The sequence below is a fragment of the Pogona vitticeps genome, chromosome 2, assembly GCF_051106095.1.
Source record: "Pogona vitticeps strain Pit_001003342236 chromosome 2, PviZW2.1, whole genome shotgun sequence".
Taxonomy (NCBI): Eukaryota; Metazoa; Chordata; class Lepidosauria; order Squamata; family Agamidae; genus Pogona; species Pogona vitticeps.
The window spans coordinates 311,858,572-311,877,870 of record NC_135784.1 but is presented as its reverse complement, the minus strand read 5'-3'; the positions used below and the strand labels follow the sequence as shown (position 1 = coordinate 311,877,870).

Below are 19,299 nucleotides of genomic sequence, written 5' to 3'. Positions count from 1 at the left end.
CTATGCACAACAGCTCCTTATGATGGAATCAACTGCCTTGTCAGGTTTCGCAGGGTAAGAGGCCAGGCATGGTACATATACACCACCAGAGTGGATAAAAATCAGTGCCGTTTTAAAAATCAAATGGATTCAAATCACAATTTAATTTTTTTAAAACAAATCTGATTTTTAAAACTGAAATTGTAATTCAAATTGTGTTTTAAATCCAACACATCCTGTGCCTCATCGTGTCACATGTGTGTTCTTCCGGGCGAGATTTTACCAGAGGAAGTGCTTGCCAAGATGTCTTTTTATCTCTTAAAATACCTCTTGCATCCGTTATCCAGAAAGCAGTTTTAAAGAACTTTTCCAAATTTAAGCCAATGCAGCGAGCTAAAACCGGTGCTCAGAAATCCATAATCAGAATCAAGACCTTCTTCCTGGGCCCCAAATCTGTCCTGAAGAGCTAGCCAAGATTTCGGAGGGAGGGCCTACCACAAACAAGAGCGCCACGTGAGTAGAGCGACAGAGCTGGAAGGGAACCTATGGATCCTTGACTCCAGCCCCTTTCAAGGAAGGGAACCATGGGGAATCAAACTCGCAACCTTTGGCTCCACAGCCAGATGCTTCCGTGCATGATAGTATTGATTTTTGGAAAGGTCCTGCTAGAGAGTGTTGTTACTGACCATGCCGTGAGTGCTAAGCTGGGAAAAGCCCAGCTGGGATGCCAGGAGGAGGGACAGAATCATTGAAATGTAGAATTTGGCCGGACCACAAAGGTCATTGAGCCCAACCCAAAGCCGCTGCAGGAATCTACTCAGGCCTCCCTACCAGGCGGTCCTCCAACCTCTGCTTGAAAACCTTCAACACAGAGGCTTCCTCAGCCTTCTGAGATAGCTCATTTGCTGGTCTTCACGAGACCACCTCAAAAGTTCTATGTATTTCCCATTAAGCATCACTATCCCATTCCACAAGGAAACAAAACAAATCCTTATCCAGTCAAAGGGCGAAAAAGTAAACGGAAAGGAGACGAAGTCCAGGAGCCAAACATGACCACCCAGGAACCTAATTAGGCCACCCAGTGTGAGCTCACAGGGAAGGCCCCTAAGCTTCGGCTTGCCCTAAAACAAGGGATGGGACTGGGCAGGAGGAGATGCCAAGTGGGAAGGATGGGTGTGTGTGTGTGTGTGGGGGGGGGCTGGCAAGCTCAAAACGACCACCACGGCTATCCCGGTGTGCCACAGCAAGGATGGTATCTGACCTCCTGGGTCACCCTGGTCACGCTTGTGCTGATGCAGGATGGAAACCCTCACTTGCCTCGTACTGATATGCAACCACGGGGAACCATCATCATCATCATCATCATCATCATCATCATCATCATGCACCATTAATTCTCACTTCTAGGTGACCCCTTTCCAGGGTCTTCCAGGTAGAGAGAGCCCTCAGAAGGGATTCACCATGGGACCTTCCTCTGGGACTGTGCAGCTCTTGACCCCAAGTGACCCTGAGTGGCTCCTCTCCCAGAAAGTCCAGCAGGAGGGAATCATTTGTTCGTATGTTTTGGAAGTTTATAAAAAAATAAAAGAAGTAATTATAAACAAACAAACAAACAGTCGACCTCTGTCTCTGCAGTCAGAAACCTAACTCACTGAGCTATCCAGCAGCAGACAAAATTATTTCCGTTGCTCCACAAGAGAGGGAGACATTCTTTGGTACTCCTGACACAACGCTGAGAACCATTTTGGGCATGTCAAGCCAAGGAGGGACGTGTGTGCGTGCGCGGGGGGGGGGGAGAGAACGTGTACATAACACAGCAACACAAGCTGTGCATCACAAGAGCGGCAGCTGCTTGGATGCACGGGGTTTTAAGGATCAGAAGCGTCCGGAGGGCTGTTTGCGTCTCTGATTCTCAACAATCTGTCAGTTCTTATGTACTTGCCACGTTGCTTCGCTTCTCAAAGGGAGAGAGCACCAGATTGGGGCAGCAGCAATTTGTGACGATTACAGAAACTTTGGCAATTAAAACAAACGATCAAATGGGGCTACTTCCCTCACTCCCATTCAGAGGTGATGGATCCTACCCGGGGCTTGAAAATGGCGAAGGAGTTAGCAAGTTTTTTTTAAAAAAACAATCCTTTGTGTCAACTGCTAAAGTGTAACTTTGGCCTTGGATGCCTTGGAATATTCACAAACATTCCGAGTGCTGAGAAGGGCCTGACCCCGGAAGGAGAACAAAGAAGGGCAAGGGCAACCTGCAGCCTCTACCTGCTCCCTCAAAAAAAAAAAAAAAAAAAAAACACCCCAAAGGACTGGACAGGGTGGGCAAGAAGAGAGGGGAAAACTGGCAAGGGGAGATAGAAGTCTTGGAGGGATGAAAAAACACCTGCCACCTCTTCTTCGGCTGCACCCATTTTAGAAGGGATGTGTGTGTTTTTGAGTTTCCCTACAAGCCTGGGCCTGTTTTGTTTCCCCAAATCACGAGTTTCGAACTTCAGGCTTGTAAACTGCCTTCCTCGGACCCGATGGAAAGAAGAACAAGTGGCTAAAGAGAAGCTTAAGCGAGTCCGCCTGCTCCTTTTCCCGTCCTCTCTCTCCATCCTCTCTCTCGGCTTTCGCAAGCCTGCCGCTGGGAAGCTGAGCGGAGGCAGGAGGGGCCCTGGATGCTCTTCCTCGGCCCGCTGAGGCTCAGCCAGATGTTTCTTCCTTGAAGCCAGCGGACCTCTTCCCCCCCCCCCAGCTTATGCGGCGGCCTCGGAGGCAGCTCCCTCCCAGCGGGAGTTTGCCTCCCTCCGTTAATCGCATTAGCAGCGCAGAGCGCAGCACCGCCTTTGGGCCGCTGGCCAGCTCAGCTCCCCGGCCAGACCTCCTCTGTGCTCCGAGAGCCACGTTCCTCTCGCCAGCAGCTCGCTCAGCGCTGTGCAAAGCAGGGCAGGCGCTGGGGGTGTGTGTGCAGAGACCAGAGGGAGACCCCCCCAGAGGCTCCCCCAGGAAAGGGGACAGGTCCGGGCCCACCCTCGTTCCCCAGTCCTATCTGGGGTGGCTTCCAGTTAGGCACTGTGCTCATCATCCTTGTCATCTTAGAGCGGCAGAGCTGGAAGGGACCCTGTGGACCCTTGAGCCCAGCCCCTGTCAAGGAGGAGGACCCGTGGGGGAAGCGACAGCCCAAACCCTGGCCCTGCAGCCAGAGGCCTAAAGCACTAAGTCATCCAGAGGGACCTCCCCCCCCCCCCCAGCATCTTGGCACGGCCATCACAGGCATTTCTAAGACAGCTCAAGAAAGGGTAATTTCCTAATTTCCTAACTAGATGTCCTAATGGCAATAAAACATCTTAATGATATGGGGAGCTTGGGACGCAAAACCTTCTGGGGAGCGAGAGGTCACACAGTTGATCTCCTCTGACTATTTTTGGTGCCGCCTTTTGGCCTGAACTGGAAGGAGGGGCCTTGAAAACTGGACAGAAGTGGCATCTGGGCGTTTGGCTCAGAATAAGCCACCCCCATTCCCCCAAAGCGATCACAAACCTAGAGAGCATCTTAAAAAGCAGGGACATCACCTTGCCAACAAAAGTCCACATAGGCAAAGCTATGGTTTTTCCTGTAGTGATGTATGGAAGTGAGAGCTGGACCATAAAGAAGGCTGACCGCCGAAGAATTGATGCTTTTGAATTGTGGTGCTGGAGGAGACTCTTGAGAGTCCCCTGGACTGCAAGGAAAACAAACCTATCAATTCTAAAGGAAATCAAGTCTGAGCGCTCACTGGAAGGACAGATCCTGAAGCTGAGGCTCCAGTACTTTGGCCATCTAATGAGAAGAAAAGACTCCCTGGAAAAGACCCTGATGTTGGGAAAGTGTGAAGGCAAGAGGAGAAGGGGATGACAGAGGATGAGATGGTTGGACAGGGTCATCGAAGCGACCAACATGACTTTGACCCAAATCTGGGAAGCAGTGGAAGACAGGAGGGCCTGGCGTGCTCTGGTCCATAAAGGGGTCACAAAGAGTCGGACCTGACTTAGCGACTAAACAACAACAATTTCCCCGATTGCTGACCAGGTGGCAGCCAAAGGCTCTGCCCACAGGGTGCAGCCACTGGCCATTTCATGATCACGGTCTCTCCCCTGCCAGGTAAGGATCCACTACTGGCCATTTCCACAGCATTTATCTGCACGCGGCCACCCACCCGAGCCTGTTCCCTGCCAGCCCCGGGACTAGGAGAGCCATGGAGGGAAGCAGAGCTTTCTCAGTCTCCAGCTGGCTTTTGAGAGAAGGGCTGGGGCCACTTTTCTGCTTCTCTGCCAGCCCTTCAAGGTCATCACATTTCCGCTTCCCTTGCTTACAACGGTGCAAAGTGGGGAAGCCTGGCAATGGGGGGGGGGGAAGAGGAGGAATTGAGGAGGGGTCTCCAACTCCCAGGCCTATATCAGTCATCCTTTCGGTAAGGGATCATTTCCTGCCGCCACTGCCTTCCACCCCCACCCCCACCCCAGACTCCATGTCCCCCCCCCAGCACCCGCCTTGATCTGAGCAAGGCTGTCTCGTTTTGTTATGCTAATACCCCCCCCCCCGAGGGGAGCTGGGTGCAAGAAAAGGGGCATGTGTTTAGCGCATTCCCACTCCGTTCCACTCTCCGGGGCTATTTCTATCTCTTCTTGTCAAGATTTATCAAGTGCGTAATTGTTTAAACAGCATTAAAGCGCCGGGAGGCAGAACGGCTGGGAATTGTCCCACGTCTGCCTGGCTGGCTGAGGTCAACAGCTGGGGAGGGGAGCGAGATGACACGGGGGGGGGAGGGGAACTGCCAGGCCCCAAGGTGGTGGTCCCATGGCTGCAGTAGATCCTTCTCTCCCACCACCAACCCACCCCAGGCTGTTGGCTTTTTGTCCTCTGCCAGGCATGCCCCGAGGAGCGGTCAAGCACTGAATCCGGCAGAGTCCTTACAGGAGGGTCATCAGGACCAGAAAGCTCCGCTAATTGCTCAGCGTAAAGATGTGGTGGCTTTGCATTCCTCAGAGTTGGCCCTGCAGCAGGCGTTCTCTTGCGGACGAGTGACATGTCAGGTTGCGCAACTCACCGCAGGAGGGCCCAGGGCCAAAAGGAGGAGGCGGTGTGGCCTGCGGGGCAAGAACTGTGGAAAGCTGCTGGCGAAACCCCGAAGCTGAATCGGAGCAGAGAGAGAGACCAGCCTAAGTTGAGCAGGCTGCTCTCACAGGGGCCAATGGAGGCGGCCCAAGAGGAAGCCCACATTCATGAGGAAACCCATGTGCCACAGCCCACGCAGATGTGATGGGTCATGATGTAGGTAAGATGGCACGCAGAGCATGCTGAACGTCATCTGCCTCCAGAAGGTGTCCGTCCTGATTAGTCCCTGGTTGGGGGATCCGCAGGGAGTAGCAAGAATCTTCAGGTAGGTCAGGAAATGATCCTGCGTTGAAGGCATCCGTGCTGAAAATGATTGGGTGCACTACAGGCCAAAGTTCAGTCTCAGTGTAAAACAGTTTTCTATGTCCTTATCTTCCATGGCCTTTGAGGGATTCATATGCTCCAGACTTTCCTTGCGGGATGTCCGCAGGCCATCCCAACCTGCCCTGGACCTAAATCAGGGGCACACCCATCAGGGCTGACTTTACTCTGAGAGACAGTCCAGATCCATGTTGGCATTTGTATATTACCAGTTCCCCATGGGGGAAAAAAAAAAACATTCCTGCAAATGAGGAGACATAAACAGCAAGGCCAAGTTGCAGGACAGAAGGATGTCCGGTCACAGTGGGGTCAGTTGCAGGAGTATGTGTGTGTGTATGTGTGCTCTGCTGTATTTTTACTTCCCCCGTTTCCCCCCCCCCCCAGCGGCCAGGAGAAAGTCCCCAGCAGTTTCCTAAAATCAGCGACTGGGAAGGGAGAGAATGAAGAAATTTAAAAGAGCAGCAGGCATGGTCAGATTGCCTTTTGAGTGGGCAATGCAGGGGCCCTCCCCTTCTACACTTTCTGGTCTTTCTCCTTCCGCCACCCTTCCTTTTCCTGGCTATGGAATTAGTGGTACTCAGACCACAACATGTAAAGGATTTCATCAGTAGCCACTGAGAACGAGCAATGCCAGAAAACCAGGGTTTCTTCCCGGCAGGCTGTTGGTGCCCCTTTAAGTCCCTGCCGATTACTGAGCCCAGAACAAATCCTGCTCGCATCCAGATCATGTTGTCCTCATCTCAATTTGTACCACTTCTTTCTCACGGGTTATAGATGTTTCTGTCCCTCTCAAGTCCCTTGTTTTGTTTTTAATACTGACTGACTTGATCAGAAGGAATTTAGCGCCATGGCACTTTCTGGCTTTCTAGCATCAGTTCTGCATTCCCCCCTTTGGCCTGGGGAGGACAGACGGGAGGCAAGACACACCCCAGCTGCCTTTCAGCCACAAATATCTGTGGGTACGGTTGTGGATGGAATCGTCCCCACAACAATATTTTCTGCCCTCACTCTGGGGCAAAGGCCCAAATGTTCTGCCCCAAGGATGGCTCTGCATCCCTTTATCCACTTCCAAACTCCAGTTTGGAAGGGCAGCACCCCCCCCCTTGAGGAGGAATCAAAAAGGAGACCCAAACCCTTTCCCTAGAGCAGGGGTCTCAAACTCAATTTACCTGGGGGGCCGCTGGAGGCAGAGTCTGGGTGAGGCTGGACCACATCAGATTTTCCGCCAAGCAGAGCAAGAGCCCGAGGAAGCTGACCAGGAGTTTCCTTAGCCCGGCTGGGGCTCCAAGAAGGAGGAGGGCCGTGTGAGCCCTCGTCGCCAGCCACGACCCCCTCCGGCTTCTTCTTCACTACCACCACTGCCAGCAGCAGCAGGACGAAGAAGCAGAGAAGAGAGGGAATGCCGGCAACTGCCTAGCCGGGGGGGGGGGGGGAGGGAGGGCATGACATAATTTTTTTTAAAAAACCCTCATAGAATCGCCTTACCAAAGGAGAAAAGCCCCCACTGGTACCCGCGAAATTAAACAGAATGGGGCGGGGCTCCCGCAGGTGCATGCACATGCACAAAACCACAAACACACACATGGAGGTCCGGCAACCTTCCTCTGAGGGCCCCCCTCAAAAAAGGCGCACTCAGCAGCAGCAGCAGCTACCCCCCCCCCCAGACAGAGGAGCAAACTTTGCGAGGCGAGCCCAGGCAGCCTCCAGAGCCGAGGCAGCTAAAGCAGGATGAAGAGGGCCGAGAGAGAAAGAGGGCCAGAGAGCCACTTCCTTGTTGGCGGCGCTCTTTGAGGACAGGCTGGGAGCGAGCTCCGCTCTCAGGCATCGCTCAGCGGCGGCTCGGGCGCTCGGGGAAAGGTTGGCAGCACGCTTCACTCACCGGCTCTCTCCCAAGACAGCGCCTCTTGCACCCTCCATCCAGAACTGCAGCCTGCCAGCCGGCAGACAGGTGGGCTGGCTGGCAGGCTGCAGTTCTGGATGGAGGGTACAAGAGGTGCTGTCTTGGGAGAGAGCTGGCGAGCAAGGCGAGGCTTTTTTTTACTCTTGACAACAGAGGATGTGTGGGCGCTTCAAGGAGGGCAGGCAAGGTGGGGGCCACAAACTACCCTTCGGTGGGCCACAAATGGCCCCCGGGCTGCATGTTTGAGACCCCTGCCCTAGAGGAAACAGAGTGTCTACTCCTGAATGTACAGGACTCGAAAACAAGGGAAATGGATCCCCATTAGCCCAGAAACGAAACATGCATGAAGACAAAACAGAAGAAAGGCAGAAGCAGAGGGGAAGGAAAGGGGGAGAGTGAGCGGAGAGGCCATGAAGTCAAGGTTTTTTGGGGTTTTTTTTTAAAGAAAAAGGAAAAAGGACAGAGTCTGGAAAGTTGCCAGCTGGACAGAAGATTCGCCACTGGAACTCAGTGCGCTTCAAGACACCATCATCAAAACTGAGGATGCTTGGTGGACACAGAGAGAGGAGCTGGACACACACACACACACACACACACACACCCACACCGTGGTGATCTGTTTGAGAGAAGCCTTCCTGGAAGGTTATACCAGGCAACTCCCAGCATGAAAACAAAAACGACAACGACTTGTTTATACACAGAAGGAAATCAAGAAAGGCTCGGAAAGTTGGCATCGGCATGAAAAAAAAAAGGAGGAGGAGGAAAAGAAACGCTTGCCTGGCATGAGACAGCCTTGGGCTGAGAAGGACTGCAAGGAGACGGTCCTGGGCCGGTCTGCCAGAGGTCTGGCTTCAGTTGCAGCTGCTCCTGCTCCTTTTCAGTGGCAGGAGAAAGAGAGAAAAAGAGAGAGAGAGAGAGAGAGAGAGGAAGGCAGAATCCCACCTGCGGGGGTCCCCATGCTCCGGCAACCTTGGGCAAATGGGTGTTTGCTGAGCGACCACCGGAGACATTGATACGACGATCTCCGAGGAAGGCGAGATGGAAGACCGATCCCCCTTCCCTGTCCCGGCAACCTAGAGAAAGGTGGTGAAAAGCAGGCACCCCTTCTTTGTCTGGGCAAAGGCATGCCTTGCAGACCCCGTGGTCTGGAGACCCTCTTGGCCCTCCGGGAAAGAGCCGAGGGCCTGGGGCACCTCCCGGCACCTCCGTCCTTGGTTGTCCCCCTGAGAAAGCAGCCGGCTTTCTCAGGGGGAAGGCAGTGAGGGAGAGCGGGTGGTGGGGAGTTGTTTACACAGTCTCTTGGAGCCCTTGCTTATTTCACTGGGTTTGTCATGTTAACGAAGGATAAACAAGCCGATGAGAGACGAGGGAGGCTGGGCTGCCGGCCATTCCCAAGGCCCAGAGGCTGGTGTCATCCAGAAGGCAGAAGGGGCTTCCCGGAGCATCGGGCGGGCCTGGATCCACGAAAGCTGGGAACGCCCCACAGAAGGGGACGCCTGCTCGGTGCTTCAGAGCATCTGTGGGACAGCCGTGGGCATCAGCCCCACACATGGGCTGGCAGGAACCTCTTTTGTCATCGTCTTCCTTGGCTGCTCAGAGTGCCTGTTTCTGACACCGGGTTTGCTTTTTGCCAAATCATATTTAGATCAGCCTTTCTCCAACGTGGACCCCTCCAGATGCTCTGGATTAGAACCCCCGTCATCCACCCCCAGCCAGGCTGATGGGCGCTGTTGGCCAACCCATCAGGAGGGTGGAGGGCTGGGGAAGGTACGGCGAGTACGCTCCCAAGAGGGAAATCAATGACACGAGAGAACTACAGTAAATACACCACGTTTTAAAAATCCACTAAAAAAGTCCAGTCGAGAACAAGCTGACGGCCAACCGAGTCCTAAAGAACAAGTTCTTTTCCAAAGCTTATGAGAGCCAGACGTCTGACAGGAAGCCAGAACGTGTTTCTAGAGGCACCAGAAGTTTGCGTTGTTGTTGTTTAGTCGTTAAGTTGTGTCTGACTCTTCGTGACCCCTTCATGGACCAGAGAGCACGCCAGGCCCTCCTGTCCTCCACTGCTGCCTCCCGAAGTTGGGTCAAAGTCATGTTGGTCACTTCGGTGACCCTGTCCAACCATCTCGTCCTCTGTCATCCCCTTCTCTCCTCTTGCCCTCACCCTTTCCCAACATCAGGGTCTTTTCCAAGCGGAAGTGTTACAACCGAGCAAACCCAACTCACTAGGCCACCTTGCTCCTCCTCTTCAGGAAACGTGGCTTCCTTTCTCTGACCTTTCCAAGCGGGGGACCCGAACGCATTGGTTTCTCACATCAGAAACAACAGAGAGTCATGGGGCCACTTGAGGGCCCAACAAGTCCTATTTGGTGCAACCTCTCTCATGGACTCTATCTAGCCCTCTTCTGTGGGCCCCGAGAAAGCTTCGGCCAAAATGAACTTGCCAGCCTTTTAAGGTCTAACACAACGGCAGGTCTTACCTAGAGTAGACCCAAGGAAGCAGCTGTTGGACAATAAGAAACCATGCATGAAGATCCCATTCATTTAATGGCTTTCCTCTAGCCAGGACTAACAGCCAGATTCAAGCCTTCGCTGTTATTTTAAATGAAGGCGTTTTAAGAACCTAGAAAAAAGCCCCGAAGCTGGATCACACCCAAAGCCCTTTCAATCCAGAGGCCCATTTCCCAGGGCCCCGACGGACAGCCTCTGGGAAGTCCACCTGCCACAAGAGTAGAGTCTTTGGCCGGGATATCCTCCGTCTGGCATGATCCAGACCCCAGGGCCGGCGGGTGATCTGTTCCAGGGCACCAGACCTTAGAGGTGCCAACATCTAGAGGGGAATCTACTGCTCCAGTTTATAACATAAACAAGTGGTGTGCTTTATCGATAGACCGCTTAACCATTTCAGCACTGTGTTAATTTCTTTTTTTAAAGGACGCTGAATAAACAACTGTTTGAAAATGAAATATGAAATACATGAACAGCAGCAACACCTTGTAAACCCATGTTTCCGACACCTGCCCTTTCTATCCACTTCTCCAGGGCAGCCAAAGGGTGATCAGGAACAAGGTGTAAAAGAGAAGGTAAGGGGAAAGAAGAAAAAGGGGGGGTGATATTTGCAGGGAAGGAGCATAGATAGAAGTGGTGTTGGGGGGGGGTGGTTACAGAAGACCATGTTCCTGATGTCATTCACCATTTGGGCATCTGAAGCACAATAGCCTGGACCAAAAGAGCCATGGATACGTGAATCATACAACTGATCTGATTGGCAAGGACACTGTACAGAAAGCATTCATCATCAGAGGACGCTCACCTCTCGTTGGGCCCTGATTTCTAAAACTAATGGTCCAAGGTCTGTGGTAACTCCCCCAACTCTGAAAATAATTGTTTTCACTGCAAAAATGACAAAAAATCACATCACCCAGAAAGTTCAGAGGTGTGATTTGCCATTTAAAAATTTGTTTTTATTTAAAATATTTTACCCCACCTTTCTCCTTAAAAAGCACCCAAGGCGGCTTACATCATTAAAAGACAGCATTTAAAGTTAAAAGCAGCGAGTTTTAGTGCCTCTGGGATTGTCTGGAGCCCCAAAGAGGGTGTCTTGGAAATGGCAACTGACCCCCGGAGCCACCTCCTGTCCTTAAACAAGGTTTTTATGATGGCAGAGGGACAGAATAACACGGACACTGCAAATCGCACCCATCAGAAGCGTCTAGGAGTGTGATCTGCCACTGAAGGGCTGGGAGGATGGGTGAAGCTTGCCAACTTCTTATGGGGGGAAATGGTCTTCTGGATTCTCAGAAGCCGCCCCCCTCACCCACAGACACCTCAAGGGGATCTGCTTTTGCACGTGTGGTCCCTGAGCCGCTCCGGATCCGGCACCCTGCCTTTTCTTGCCTGTGCCCTTCCTCGTCATTGCCACTTGTATCCCTCTTACTCTGTTCTACTCATGAGGCGCAGAGTTGGATCCCAGCAGGCCCAAGGTAGCAAACACGGGCGGGAGAGAGGTTTCCATGTCCAGGGTCCTCACTCTCGGCTCCAGCCTTGATTGTCCCAAGCGGTCTTGGCCCCCTTCGGCTACGTGGCGTGCCTCACAGTGTGGCAGAGCTATTCATCACGGGCAGGCGAGGGAGGGCATTCAATTAAAATTCTGCCAATTAAATTAATTACCCTGAAACCACCTCACCTGATCAGCGCTGGGCATCCTTAATTGCATCACCACCACTAGGAGGTTTGTTGTACAGACGTTCCCTCTTGAAGCTTGTACATAAAGACTTCTGAAGGCACACACACACACGCACACCCTGGTTCTAGGTGGCTCTTGGGATGAGCTCTGGATAAACCTTGCCCTAATGAGAACCAGCGGGATTCCCAGTCATACACTGTGTTTTCTCTCCTCCTGCCTCAGGCTTGTTAATAAAAGAGGGTTTTTTTTAGGGTGGTGGAGCTTAGCAGAAAAAGAGACACTGCGGCTGGCATTCTCAGAGGGAGGACGAAGCAGGGAAGACGACCCCCTAACCAGAAGCAGAGAAGACCCGTCCCTCACAGTTGGGTTGTCTTGGCACACAAATGCCCCAGGCTTATTCCGAGGACAGCTGGAGAACTCAGTTGGGCTCCTGCTTGCCAACCAACCAGCTCTCCTTCGGTCTGTTGTGGTTCTGGGTTGATCAAGAGGCAGCAGGAGCCGGTCATCCAGGTGGCAAAGGACAAGCAGGGGATGCGAATTCATCCTCTCCGCCCGTCTGCTGCCTCACGCCTCACTGCCTCCTTGGTCTTCGGCCACGGCCAGGCAAGAAATGGAGCGGAGGGACGGTGCCACGTGTCCTACCGGAGTCTGAACTGGCAGAAACCAAGATGGCGGCTCTGTGGAGAGAGGTTTGCAGCCTCCTAAGAGGCTGGCATCACACAGCCCTAGGCACGTGGCAGAAGAGGAGGATGAGGTAGATTCTACCACAGGGCGATGGAAGCCAAGCCCCAGAACTGAAAAAAGGGTGTGTGTGTGGGGGTGTGCCAAAGGAAAAGCTTGTAAACCCAGTGTCAGGACTGGGGCCATGCCGGAACCCTGTAACCTTAGTGCAAGCAGGATCGGCCCCATTCCTCTGGGGAGAACTGCTCTAGGGATTGCAGGACTGGGCCCTTTCCCTGCAGCTGCTGCCTAGCTCCTCAGGAGGGCCACCTGTGGAAGCTGAGGACTGGGCTATAGAAGAACAGGCCTTCCTGGCAGACCATGGCCTTGGCAATGAAGGTTTCCTGTTGGGCTGTTGTTCCTGCCTTGCCTCTCTTGCATCCCTGGACCAGGCTGCCATGATACGGTTCCTCCTGGTTTTGACCCCTGGACTGTCTGACCATCATTTGCATCATCCTTCTACTCGGCTGCTGTCTGGACTCAAAGCCTTAGCTGGTTGGTCTCTGCTTGGGCTTTGGGGGTTGGCTCTACCTCATTCCTGTGGTCTTGCTCTGGACTGGGTCCTGCTGCCTCTTCTGCCGAACCCTGACACCCAGAGCTCTGGCTAACCATGAGGCCACTGAGGGCTTTGTTGCCCTGTTGCTTAAGCCTGGGCCATGTGACATTCAGGTATCTGTGGAGGGGTGGGAAGAATGTTTGGAAAAGGGATGTCTGGCCACACTATTGGATCCCTGCTGATTACACCTGTTTTGTGCTTCCTTCTGCCTGGGGAGGAAGGACAGCCCTGTGCAGAGCACCTGAGGCTGCCCCCTTCCATCAGCAGGTGGATGGATTGTTCCCTTTGCAGCCTCTAAACATCACTGATAACAACTGAAATAGTTAGAGAGACTTTGTATACATTGACTCAACCATCAACGCAAATGGAAAGTGCAGCCAAGGAATCGGAAATAGGCTGAGATTCGTTAAGGGCTGCAATGAACTGGAATTGGAACAGATCCTCAAGAGTGTCACTCGAAATCAAGGCCAAGATCCTCCAGACACCTGTTATGACCAATCATCACGCATGGATGTGAAAGCACGGCAGCAAAGAAAGATGAATGGTAAAGATTTTTTTTGTTTGATATGTGGTGGTGGATACTCTGGACTGACAGAAAGACAAGCCGGTGGGTCCTAGATCCAATTTCATTCGCCACCATCACTGCTGGGGTGACCGTTGGCTTCCCTCCAAGCGGTCCCTTGAACTTTATTTCGTACACTCCCGAGCTTACAAGGGTGAGTCCTTTGAAGCAACGTGTTTTGGACCAGCTTTCTGGACTGGCAGAAACCCGTTGCTCTCCTTGTTCCTGAAGTCTGGGGCCCCACCTCCTTTACAACCACCCAGACCCCAAAGCCCACAGATGCAAGAAGGAGGGATATATCCGAGGCATGGAATTATGAAAGTCCCACATGAAATACATTTCTGTAATGAGATTTTCACATTGCATGTGAAACATGAAGTTCTACAGGGAATTTCCAGACAGAAATGAATTTGCTGGTGAGACAGACAATGTCTTGACTTTTCAGAAAGAAAGCCCTCCATGTCAGGGGAATCCACGCTGGGCCCTCCTCTTCCCCGTCCAAGCAGCCGGGGGTTACTCAGATTCGTCTCCTACACCTTTGTGGAGAGCATTGTGCTGCCCTTTCCGAGGTGAGGACGTATGCCGCCGTTTGAGTCAAGAATCCTTGCAGGCTTTTCTCTTGCACACGGAAAATCGCCCAGAAAAGCAGAAGGAGGAACGAGCCTTCCAGCAAGGTCGAAATTATCCATGAACTCGGTAACACGATATGGGGGTGTGGGGTGTGTGTGTGACAGTTTAGTTTTTCATGGCATCCGGCAACGCTGGCTGGTGAAGCTAGCTGCCTCCAAACTTGGACAGTCCCTGGAGGATTGGTGAAATGACAGAAGGTGTAAGAGGCCAGCGGAATAAGGAGAGATGCTGCAGGAAGCACCTTAAGGGATACTTTGGTAATGGTGGGCTATAAATTATCGGATTACATTGATTTTAAAAATGACAACGAAGCTGCATTCCTGGAGAGGATATACGTGCCTGCTAAAGCAATCTCTCTCCCCCCCCCACCCCAAGCTGTAGAACACAAAACTAATGAAAATCGCGAATTGGGAATAAGAGAGGATATTTCTCTGTTTCCCCTTTAAACCTCTCTCCACCCCCACCCCCACACCCCCAATACACTTAGGAAGCATACAGTACTGATACTTTAAAAAGAAATTCAGCTGCCTGGTCCATAGACCAAATGGGTAATCCAGTGCTCCTCCCTCCACGCCATCCTTGGAGAAAGGCAACACAGATGGAGGCAGGTGAGTGATTTTATACCCCTGGATGTACTGCCTGCTACCCCCCCCATGCTTGCAGTCCCCATTCAGAACGTGAGCCACCTCTCTGCAGAAAGAATCTGGACGTTCCCTGCTCCCCCCCCCTCTGATGACCAAGGGCCACGAGGTCCCGCCTTGAGGAAAACTCAAGGCTCAAAGTCTGACTTGATAAAGGCAATATCCTGCTCTGTTTTTGTATTATTGACATTCCATTTCCGGCACAGGGTTCCTCTGCGCCTACCCTTCCCTCCGGTCATGGGTTAAGCTGTCAAAGTGACCTCCTGCCCTCCGCCACGTCCTTGATGCACAGCTCACCGACTCGGGCGGCTGCTCCTTTGCTTGATGCGCCGCCTCCAAATTTTGTTGCTGCCCCCTCCCCATTATTGTAATTTTTCCCCATTTTGGAAACGAAGAGATTTGTGGATTTTGGTAATATCTCCTACAGAACAATCTGAAATGCAAGACGCCCCCTCCCTGCTCATAACATTTCCATTTCCCCCTCCTTTTCCCTTCCCTCCCCAGCCGGTTTCAGAACATTGGCTTTGATTCTCAATGACATTAAGTTTGGCGTGCATCACGCCGATTATGGTGGGGTTGCCAGGGTGGGAGTGATTTCCACACCTGAAGATTGTCTCTTTCACCCAGCTTTAAGCCAACGTTATTTCTTACCTCTGGATGGCTTCCATGTTAACTGCTCTACGGTATATGAATTGAACTGTTCTTTTAGTTTGTGAATTACTTTGTGGTTATTTTTATTTATTTTTTCTCTTGAAAACCATTTAAAGAAAGGCAGGGCAGACAAAGCCAAGAATCGATTAACAGTAATAGAGAGATAAAGCCCCCTCCGCCTCAATGCTCAGCCACACCTTTTCCTTGCAAATGCCAAACAGAGACCAGCTCCCAGCACCCAGCAGGGAAGGCCAGCCTGAGTTAATTTCCCGGCGGTGTGTACTTACATCCCACTCTGAGATTGACCCGGTACTTGACGTGCCACGAAGGTCCCTCGTAGCAGGTGTACTGGCCGCTGTGGGAGAGGTCCACGTTTCGCAGGACCAGGCGTGAACCGTTGAGATGAGACGCATCCAGGTCGGTGCTGTTTGCCGTCCAGGTGACGGCCGCATCCTGATCCACGGACCCGCAAAGTAATGTCACATCAGTCCCCAACTGTGCGTAGTGAATGTGGGTTTCTGAGAAAGAAAAAGGAGGAGAGATTGAGTTACAGGGTGGCGGTGTGTGTGAACATCTGATGGAGCAGCGGCTGGCACACCTGAAAAAAGAGCTCTTGTTTCTAGAGGGGGGAGAAGGAAAAAAAATCATCACACAAGACGCGCGCTTTCATGGATCAAGGCTCCATCGTCCGGCCAAAGAACTCAAAAGTCCAAAAGTTCGTGGCATGATGGATGTCTCCAGGGCACATCTTTCTTAGATGTTAAGTTGGGAAAGAGGAATTTCAGTGTAAATTTATTGTCATTGAATGTATATACACATCCAACGAAATTCACAAAGAGACCAGACCAAACACACACCCTCATAACAATCCCTAAATCCCAGAACTCCACCTAAAGCTCATAGGGTCCACACAACATGCAACAGACCAAGTAATGGTTATAGATGCAGGGTAGCATCCGAGCCGTTACAGCTTAGGCAATGATAAATAAGGTCTTGTTCTTCTTGACTTTCCTGGTTGCAGGTACAACACAACAATTTTATAGAAAGCAGCTCTTTAGGAAGGACAGGCTTTGGATAAGAGACCGTGGCCGGCAGAGGCCAGAATGCATCCCGTCTGACACGTCAATCTCGAGTGGCCTCCACTGTCCTCAGCAGGAAGCCCCTTTCGGAGAGGCTGCTCACTCTGAAACATCTGCACAGGGAAAGAGGGGCTTCATCCGCTCTCTTAGCTCTCTCTCCCACCCACATGGACCAGGATCAGTCCAGGATCAGGCTCCAGCACCAAAAGATGAACTGAGACCCGTTTCCTGCACCAGCAGAATTATACCCTCTAGCTTCCAATGGCATCCCTAAGACAAACTTTTGAAGCTGTGCAAACCACAGTTTGAAAGTAAAAAAAACCTTGGAATCATCTTCGAACCGCAGGCCTGGAAGGGACCCTCGGGGTCATCCAGTCCAGCCCCAACCTCTGGCTTCGCAGCCCGGGTTCCCTCAACCGCAGACCTCTCCAGCTAACCACGAGTTACTTTTTCAGGCTAACAATTATGTCATAAAGTCAGATCTCAAACGTTAAAAAAAAAAGTAGGAACAAAACTGGTATAACGAGTAACAGCTGCTAGTTAATATATTCTCAAAGGCTTTCACAGCTGGGAAAAGGCTTTATTTTATTTATTTATTTATTTATTTATTTATTTATTTATTTATTTATTTATTTATTTATTTGCTTTTTACCCCGCCCCTCTAGACCATGTCTACTCAGACCACTTCACAGTGGTTGTAGGTTTTTCAGGCTGTTTCAGAACATGGCCAAACAACCAGCCACTAGTTACTTTCAGAATTACTTCTAAAGGAGGTTAAGCCCTTTCGACGGAAATTTTTCAAGTTGCATCTCATACTCCTCAATCTTAATGGAAGCAAAAGTTCCAAACAAACAAACAAAAAGCCAACAGGCAATCAGTTGCAATATCGAGAGATCCATACGTAATGATGAGAAATCACTTTTCAAGTAACAGGGACGCAGTCTGTTTCAAAAGTAACTTTCCAAATTCTGGTACGAACTTGCTAACTTGCCTGCTGATCTCCACCCCACCCAACGGTTCAGCTTATAATTATTTTTTAATACAACTACAATACATATTAAGCTCTTAATCTATACATTGTGCTTCTAACCATTGATAAAACAGGTTCCATGTTTGATAATAATCTGTATCTTCTTTTCCTTTGACTTTCAGTGTTAGTCTATCCATTTCGGTGCAGTCCAATATCTTTTTAATTATTTCTTGATCTGTGGCTGTTTCTTCATTTTTCCAGTATTGTGCAAATATAATCTTTGTGGCTGTTAAAATATGCAGTATTAAATATACATTTTGTTTATCAACACTTTCTGATATTATACCTAAAAGAAAGAGTTCTGGCTTAAAATCTACATGTGTTTTAATTATTTTAACAAGCCATATATGTATTTTTTTCCAAAAATATTTTGCTTGATCACAGGTCCACCAATAATAAGTTCTATTTTAATGACATTTCTAGCATTTACTTGACCTATTAGAGTACATTTTAGCTAATCAGGTGATAAATGCCATCTATAAAACATTTTATATAAATTCTCTTTATAAGATGTTGCCATTGTCATTCTATAGTTTCTAGACCACAGTTTTTGCCATTTTTCAAAGTCAATACTATATCCAATTTTTTTTGCCCATTGAACCATCATTTCTTTGACCTGTTCATCCTCCATTTTCCAATTTAAAAGCAATTTATATATTTTCCTAACTAATTAATCAGCTGATGTTAACGTTATTTGGTCAAACGTTGTCTGTTCTTTATAAAAGTCATACATTTTTGAATCCCATTCATATCTAGATTGTATTGGCATTGTGGGCCATCGCTAATGCGTCTAATCCCTGGTCTATAAGGTCTCGTTTCAGTTTTAATCTCCTATCTAGAAGATATCTGTATAAGTCAAAAATAAATTTCAAAATTCAGAAGATTGGGATGAACAAATGCTTCTATAGGTGAAACCCATCCTCACGCCAGGCTTCTTGCTGCGGCAGCAGCAGTGGCAAAACTGTCCGGTTATAGGGCTACTGGTTGAGGGGAAGGAAGGAAACAGGCTAGTGGGGAGCAAAGGGGAATCCTCGGTCACTCCTCCAACTCCCGGTACCTGAGTGTCCCCCAAATCCTACTGGCCCGTCAGAGAAGCTGTTGACCCTGTCCTCTTTCCTCAGTCGTCCTGATTTGGCGGTCATAAATCTTTGCTAGAAAGACAGTGAAGTATGTTCTGTGGTGCCGCAAGAATGTCAGAGTGTAAAATGCACAGAGTACAATACACTCGGAAGCCCCATAAATCTACATTAAACCTCCATTGCTGCTGATGGATAACATTAGCTAAATGAGACCGCCCGGCAACTGAAACGCTTGTTTTGCTTGAGCTGCCGGTCAGTAAGGAAAGATCAGCTTTCCTGCCGTGACTGAGCAGCCAAATGAGTTCAAAAGCAGGATGGATCAATTTTCCTTCAGGGCTGATCTCAGAACTGAGTTTTTTCCTTCTGTGGAGAGAGGCCTAGGTATTCTGATCCATGACTGGACCGTATAAAGTGTTGGGAGATTTTGCAACCTCGCAGGCTGCCTTTAGTAGGTGTGGCTGGGGGGGAGGGACCTTTCTGGGCTGGGGCGACTGTCAATCTATACGGCCACCAAACAATTGTTCCTTTCCTGCCTCTGAGATTCAAAGAGAATCTCATCTCTCTGTTCTGTGTTTTTTTATTCTCTTTCTTTTGTGTGTTGGAAGCAGTCTGTTGAAGTCTGTTGCTGAAAGCAGTAATGTTTGCCAATTCATTTATTTTATGTGTTTCATGTTTATACTGTCTACCTGACCAAAGGCCACTCTGCACCATTTACAACAGGAAGACACAATAATACATAATAAGCATAATTAAATTCAAAAAAATCACAAAATAGAAATAATGAAATAAAAATAAACCACACACAACATACATTAAACTATACAGC

General features: G+C 50.2%; 1 protein-coding gene across 16 annotated transcripts in view; it reads right to left on the bottom strand.

Annotated features, from left to right (window-relative positions):
- The window catches only part of CNTFR (ciliary neurotrophic factor receptor), a 385,998-nt gene that overhangs the window by 101,834 nt on the left and 264,865 nt on the right, over positions 1-19,299 (bottom strand). For all 16 annotated transcript variants that reach the window (XM_072993042.2, XM_078384185.1, XM_072993038.2 and 13 more), the window contains one exon: positions 15,573-15,803. In XM_072993042.2, coding sequence (XP_072849143.2) covers positions 15,573-15,803 — 231 coding nt within the window. The remainder of the gene's footprint in view (positions 1-15,572; positions 15,804-19,299) is intronic.